The sequence below is a fragment of the Cryptotermes secundus genome, unplaced genomic scaffold (genome assembly GCF_002891405.2).
Source record: "Cryptotermes secundus unplaced genomic scaffold, Csec_1.0 scaffold1703, whole genome shotgun sequence".
Lineage (NCBI taxonomy): Eukaryota > Metazoa > Arthropoda > Insecta > Blattodea > Kalotermitidae > Cryptotermes > Cryptotermes secundus.
Genome location: NW_019744157.1, coordinates 193,549 through 201,095, shown reverse-complemented (window position 1 = coordinate 201,095; position 7,547 = coordinate 193,549). Strand labels below are relative to the sequence as shown.

The 7,547-nt window shown below is 41.7% G+C and overlaps 1 protein-coding gene and 1 pseudogene across 2 annotated transcripts in view; one reads left to right on the top strand and one right to left on the bottom strand.

The window, feature by feature from the left end:
* LOC111874607 (ras-related protein Rab-8B-like) overlaps positions 1-7,547 on the bottom strand; it is a 12,402-nt gene extending 4,855 nt beyond the window's left edge. For both annotated transcript variants that reach the window (XR_002844592.2, XM_023870241.2), the window contains exons 1-4: positions 7,332-7,547; positions 5,717-5,777; positions 2,788-2,926; positions 558-647 (exon numbers count right to left, since the gene is read on the bottom strand). Coding sequence is in view for 1 of the 2 variants with exons in the window: in XM_023870241.2 (XP_023726009.2) it covers positions 558-647; positions 2,788-2,926; positions 5,717-5,777; positions 7,332-7,536 (495 nt within the window). In the remaining variant the exon portion in view is untranslated. The remainder of the gene's footprint in view (positions 1-557; positions 648-2,787; positions 2,927-5,716; positions 5,778-7,331) is intronic.
* Positions 1,480-1,598, top strand: LOC111874612 (annotated as a pseudogene).

Below are 7,547 nucleotides of genomic sequence, written 5' to 3'. Positions count from 1 at the left end.
CTGCCGTCATTGTTATTGTTGGTGGTGGTGGTGGTGGTGAAGTTACTGTTATTATTATTATTATTATTATTATTATTATTATTACGTCTGTTGCTACTATTACAACCAATTAATTTTTAAAATAACCGATTAATCGGTATAACGAAACATACTTTGCTATAAAAATTTAATTTATAATTAATTAATAATAAAAATGTAATAATCTGAACCTAGCACTGTAGAAGCTGAATGAGTTTCCGGCACTAAGACCACTCCTGTAACTGGACTCAAGAACTACAGTGAATAATACTGGAAGTATTCGTATAGATACACAACAAATGCATATAGCGTTTTAATTTAAGTTTCGCATCCTGAGTTCAAACAATTGAACAATTAATTGTCCGATTAATCAACGAAAGCAAACAACTGATAATCTAAAAATCGATTGAATAATCGTGACAGTCAGCAGAGCAATTGACGAAGAATATTATTTACTTCTTAATTTGTTTCATTATTAATTTCTTATTTTAAAGATTTTACTTGTTTTGTGTGACACGTTATGAATGGCAGATTCTAACCTGTTCTCCTCTCTCCGCCGCCACAGCTCGTTGCAAAGTGGCGTCGCTTTTGTTTCCTGCCAATACCTTTACGACGTCTGGTGAAGCGTTCTGTGTAAACAGTACAGAGTCATCAAACTGTGTAACATACACTAATGCAGATAAATTAAAGGTGCGAAAGGGAATATGTATGCAAAGACCTTTCTGGTTAGGAAAGAGGTCAGTTGTAAGGGAAGGCTGAGATGTTACTGACCCGTGGAGGATGTAATCTGGTTTGAACTGGCTTACGGAAAATGTGTTTTGTTATGTTAATAAAACTTGATTTCCAAAACATTAAGGAATTTCTTGAACATCTGCTGAAGAAAGATGCTTTACCATGGAGTCATTTAAAACTGGTGATATTTACGTAACGAAAGACTTCATGATTTTCCTTTTCGTCTAATATTGTTAGGACGAGTAGACCTCAGAATTACTGGTTTCTCGGACCTTGTCCATTATCTGATATTCTGAAAACTAGAAAACAACTTTTCGGAAACTGGATCTTTCCATCCTCGGGTGAGCGTGGAGACACCTATTCTGTTGGGTCCCTTACAAAGAGCTAACCTCAATTATTCTCTCTAAGGGACCCAAAAGAGTAGGTGCCTTCCCACTCACCTGAGGTCGGAAACAGATCCAGTTTCCGAAAAGTTGTTTTCTAGTTTTCAGAATACCAGATAATGGACAAAGTCCGAGAAACCAGTAATTCTGAGTGTTATGCACCATCTTCAAAACCCTTTAGGATCTACATAATTAGTCCTGTATCCAGATGGATTCGATGGTGAACATGTAGCACTCAGGGGAAAATGATAACTGGATATAAAACTCTGATTAGAAAGCTGCTGGGGAAGAGACTATATGCGATACGTAGAAATTCTTGAAGAACAGCATTCATTTATTTTTAGCTTATAACGGCCATATCATGCTGAAAACACCGGTTCTTGTCCAATCACCGAAGTTAAGTGACAGGGGGTGTGGTTAGTACTTGGATGGGTGACAGCTTGGGAACACCACATGCTGTTGGAACTTCATTTATTCGCCGACAAGCGGCCGTCGCTCGGTCGGTATAGTTCGCTTGCGAACTACAGCCACGNGACAACTTTACCTTTTTTTTTCCTTGGCACTACAGCCCCAGCGGGCCTAGGCCTACCTCCATGAACTTCTCCGTTCACTTCGGTTTTTCTAGATCTTACACATTCGGTAGGACTCCTTGGGCGGGTGATTAGCTCGTCGCAAGGCCTCTACCTGTATACAAACACAGAAAAACGCACACACACAAACTAAACATCCATGCCCTGAGTAGGATTCGAACCCACGATCCCGGTTTCCAAGCGAGCGAAGACAGTACATGCCTCAGACCGCTCGGCTACCGTGACCGGCGCGGTGTTTGTTTACAGCGCCGAATGGTTGGATGATAATGAATAATTAACTGGAAAGTTTGTGGAAGAAACTGGTCTTGGTCTTATTTCAGCTGGACTCTACTATCCCAGCATTTGCTTGAGGGGACTGTGGAAAAATATGAAAAATCTCTTAGAACAGTCGTCGTCCCAGTCATGAATCCAACCGGACACCTAACACAAGCCAGAAACGGCACTGCTTCAATCAAATTTCTCGATAGAGGAAAGTTGTTAAATTAGATATACGAAGCTAGGGAGGGTGTGAAGACGTGAACTGTACTAGTACTGAGCTGGCTGAGGAAGTGTTCAATGACAGGCTTATGGGAACACAATGATGAACCTTGTGATTCGAGTAGGGAAATTCTTGGGAAGATATACTGAGAGACTTGCAGGGTGAGTAAGCACAATGACGGAGGGACATGCAAAGGGGGGAAGGGATGCAAACAGACCGACTTACTGTGTATAGCATTAGTTCAGAACATACTGAACACTACCGTACCTGCGTAATGCTTAGCTGAACTGAACTAAAGCAACTGTGTTTGTATCTCTACAGTGCAAAATATCATTTCAGCAGTGAAACTCACACTGACCACAATAATACGAGTATTTCGCCTGATGAAGACAGTGACATGGAACTTACACAGCCACTTACATCATTTGCCAGGGGGCACTATTAAGTCAATAAGTCAGTGAACGTATGACGAAAGAATAACCGTGAGGTTTGGTAACTCGGGAAAGTTTCAATACTCATATATACATTCATTTTTGCTCAGATTTGACAGTTACGACACAAGTTGGCATATATTTCTGGTACGGACCTCTTGAATATTTCGAAGCCAGTACGATAAGTGGTTGAAAGAATCCAAACTTGTGACATCATACATGAGCAAGATCCCCATTGCTCCCCGGTAATAAGCCGTCGTTAGCGTTCTGAACCTCTCCTGGCCCGCTGTATCCCTAATCGAAAGAAAAAATAAATAACACATTCATTGTGAAGAAGTTTATATTATTTAACAAGCAGTTCTGTGAAGAACTAATGGCCTACTTTCCTTTTACTGCAATTTGGATGTCTGATATGACAAGCGCCAATCGCAGTAGCCGCGCGGTCTGAGGCATGAACTGTCTTCCCGCGCTCGAACACTGGGATCGTGGGTTCGAATCCCACTCAAGGCATGAATGTGTGTGTGCATTTATTCCGTGATTGTGTTGTCCTGTGTATAGATAACGGCCTTGTGACGGGCTGATCATTCGTCCAAGGATTCCTACCGTCTATGTAAAAAAGATTACGAAACTGAAGAAGAGGTGAGGGCCCAACAAATGGCTGTAGAGTAATAGATGAATGAAAGAAATGATACGACAAGCGGAAAAATACTTTAGTATGTATGCGTAATGAAGTCACAAAATTTGATAAGCTACTACGCTGATATTACTGATAGGAGGGATTTAGAAAGTACGCCGTTGAGATGGCCTCAGCTGGCATGATGTATATTGTATATAAAGATTTGTGATGATCAATTATGGCATTCAAGTAATAGTATGGTCATTGCCTCAACAATTTTGAGAGACGGCAGTTTTGGTATTACGAACCGGCGGAAATCACGATTATGCCATTGAGACGGCCTCGGGTGGTAGGATAAACACGCCAAGTTTCACGAAGTTCGGTTCGGTAGTTCAAAAGTTGTTAGGGAATAATACGTTGTGCGTTCAAGGTCTAAGGTCTCCGATTTTTTCTCACACAATAATCATACAAAAGGTTTGAAACTTCTATCACTTTTCAACGTAATCTCGCTGCAGCCGTACACATTTTTCACAACGTCGACGCCATGATTCCATGGCCGCTGCGAACGCTTCTGTAGGAGTCTGTTTTGACCATTGGAAAATTGCTGATGCAATAGCGGATTGAAAAACGGCATCCATGTCTCATCCATTGTCACAGTTGATGAAAAGAAAGTCCAATTCATGCCTTTATCACGTGTCAACATCGCCTGGCAAATTGCCATGCGTGCAGCCTTGTGGTCATCCGCCAGCATTCGTGGCACCCACCTGGAGGACACTTTCCGCATTCGCAGGTCTTCATGCAGGATTTTGTGCGCAGATCCCACGGAAATACCAACTTTTGAGGCGATGTTTTCCACACTCAATCGGCGATCCTCCAAAACAGCTTTCTCAACTTGCTCGACCATGTTGTCAGACCGGCTGGTGCGAGGCCGAGATTGTTTTGGTTCGTTGTCACACGACGTTCGGCCTTCTTTGAACTGTCGCGCCCACGAACGCACATATTTCACATTCATGACACAATCACCACACGTCTCACTCAACTGGCGATGAATTTCAATGGGTGTCGCACCACGCAAGTGGAGAAAACGAATGATTACTGGCTGTTCTTGTAACGAAAACGTCGCCATTTTAAGTATCAAAAACACTCCTCACTCTCGCCGCTACCACTAGAGTTCTGTGTGCCCTAGAAAGCTGCCATATCTGTCACGCATTCATAAAGAGTGCACACGTATTTTAAACTAAACCGCAAATGTCTTTCTGCTCCCAGTCCTGAGAAAAAAAGTCGGAGACCTTAGAACTTGAACGCCTCTCGTACATATATAGAGGCACACACACATACACACACCCAGCAAGGTGCTCTCATACGCCTGCTATTTAGCCTAAAACCTCCGTGGCCTGTAGTCCGCAAGCGAACTATACCGACCGAGCGACCGTCGCTTGTCAGCGAAGTTAGTGCTAGCGGGTAGAGGGTGTCGCGTGGTGAACCTCGTTCCAGACCCACTACTTCTCATAATAGCTTGTAGCACCGGGAGTCGAACCCGGGACCTCTGGATCTGTAGCCAGGAACTCTGGCCACTAGACCACAGAGGCGGTCCTGCTACTTAGCATGATTTCCTTACTTTGAAAAGATAAAAGAAGGCTTATGAATCACTTTGCTCTCTGCGTGTCTGCCTTCTGAGTGGTCTGCAAAGAAAATATCGTCTCCGACAGCTGGACCCGTTTTATATGGTGTACATGTGGTATCAAAGGAAAGCAGGCGATTAGTTTTCCGTGATCAGCATGAAAGAAAAATATTACACGATCTACAAGAAGAATAGACTGTTACTGGCCAGCCAAAATGTTAATCCAAATCACAAAGACAAACTAAACCTTTCCAACTGTCCAAACTGGCAACCCCATGAAGGCAACCAGAAATGTATTTTAATCTGCTTTTAGGCCTATATCAGCAAGAATTTGTAGAGAAAACTTAGGGCACTTTTAAGTACAATACTATTTCGGAAATCCTCTGCAGTAACTGCGCAAACCCATGCGAAACCCGAGCGAGGATAACACTGGAGAAACAACGGAACGCCCCCCCCCCCAAAAAAAAACAGTAGAAAGTAAAAACGGATGTTCCCAGAACAGCGAAAATGGGAATTTTGAAATTTTAAACCCGACTCTGTATAAAGTTACGTATTTCCAATGTAGATAAAAGTCTGTGTGACAACGCAAGCTTCATTGCCTAGCAACCGCTGTTTACTCGTCGTTGCTAAGCAATGAAGCTTGCGTTGTCACACTTGCTTGAATGTGGGCAGTTCCCACAAGTTCTTATTTGAATTCAGAGATGTTTTAATTTATTAGAAGGTCTCTCTTAATTCAAAGGGATGCACCTCATCCATTACTATAGCTGCTAAGCCGAATAATATTCTTTCAGAATGACTACTTCATGAATAAATATGGTATTAGAGTTCGGGTTTCGGGCCAACTTACCATATTTGTAATTTTATAGGCGTCCCATCTAAGTTGACTATTTTCTGCTTGAAATCAATGCCTGAAAGAGAAGGACACGTGACAGTGGTGAATAAATGCATAATCATAAACAGTACGGATACTTGATAAGTAATTATAGACAGGCAATCATTTTCAGGATACAAAGCGGCCGATAAAACACCTACTGCCCAGACGAGACCACGGAATATTTCTCTGCTATAAACAGTGAAAACGTGTGTTATTGGGAGCATAAATAAATTATTATCATTATTCGGTTAATCTTATTATCAATTTTTAAACTATTATATTTCTCTATGTTCAGCTACAGCGGGAGTAATCATGTGTTTCGTTGCTGATCTCAGAATTTCTTCCACAAACAGCAATTCTATAAATACGCTTTAGCTCCACGGAAATAGGTCCCAGCACCTATTGGGTAGGAGGATGGGTGATCTTCGTAACTGCTCCAGAAGTGATGCCAAGGAGAAAAATACCTGCCCTTGCCGGGAATCCAACCCTAGTCATCAAGCTGGTAGTATAATCGGTATATTGATAGGGCCTATCGGTTCTTCGCTGCAGTAACATTAGTTGTTAAAATAGTTGGCTCCTGGATTAGAAACAGAATTTTAGAACACGTGAGATATAGAAGTTCCCACAACGGAATTTTCAAGTTTAGTGAAAATTTTATTTGATAGTGTTAATGCTTTTCTCTGACTACATTGAAGTTCTCTTGCTAAATTCGATCAGAAATTTTATGAAAAAGTGAAACGTAAAGTTATAGGAGGCTTTGTGCCTTCTCGGACCTTGGCACTAAATGACCGCAGAGTTCAATCTGGTGTTCCGACCAACATCATTCTTATTGACGGCTGACTGGATCGGTCACACCGTAATTGTGTGTCTGGAACCAGACTCAAGTTTGTAGACAACGCCGTACTGTGAACGGCAGCCATTATTTTTATCTCAGGGCTGCCTCCAATTAGGGTCCATAACGTAATGAAGATTTTTTTAAGTCTGCAGTCTTCTGGAATGTGGTGTCATGTAGTGTGGCAGATAGGCACCCTGAAGATGGAGGCTGTAGGTTTCTCCGGAACGTCGGTTCATATCTACACTACACTGCGTCCCCAGCCTGGAAGGCCGTAGTCTTACAATTTACCGCATTGAGAATCTCAAATCTCATACTGGACTTTATTTAATCGTCTGATGTTCGAGATGAGAGCAAAAATTTTGTACGGTTGTAGTCTGAAACGATTAATATAACTTAGCTTACTTCTTAATTAGAAAAAAAATCTATATTTTGTCCATGAAGTAATTTGTTATGGATGCACTTTATGAGAAAGAAACGACAAAGGACACAATCTAAAGGAACTGAATTTTACTTTGATTGAACTCGCAAGAACCTGGGGAGGGGGNAAACCTGGGGGGGGGGGAAGAGAACAGAAACAAAGAAATATAAGCGTGCACTTCTGAAACGATTACGACAAAATTGTCACAAATTTTATGAAGGTCAAATATGCAGAAAAAGAACTCCAGCCTATAGCGAGAAAGGTCAGGGATTCCATCAAAAGGATTCAACAATCAAACGACATGTAATAATTATACCTAGAATGTCATCACTCACCAATAGTCGATATGTACGTATCGTAGTATCTCTCGTCACAGTATCGATGTACAATACATGTTTTTCCAACATTTGAATCGCCAAGAACAAGAACTTTGTACGTCGCAGCGAAATCTAGCGCCATCTTGAATGGTCTGCTGTATGAACGAATGTACACTTGATATACGTAAGACCACACACCCAAAGTATGGAGGACTAATGCCATTTGCTCACATG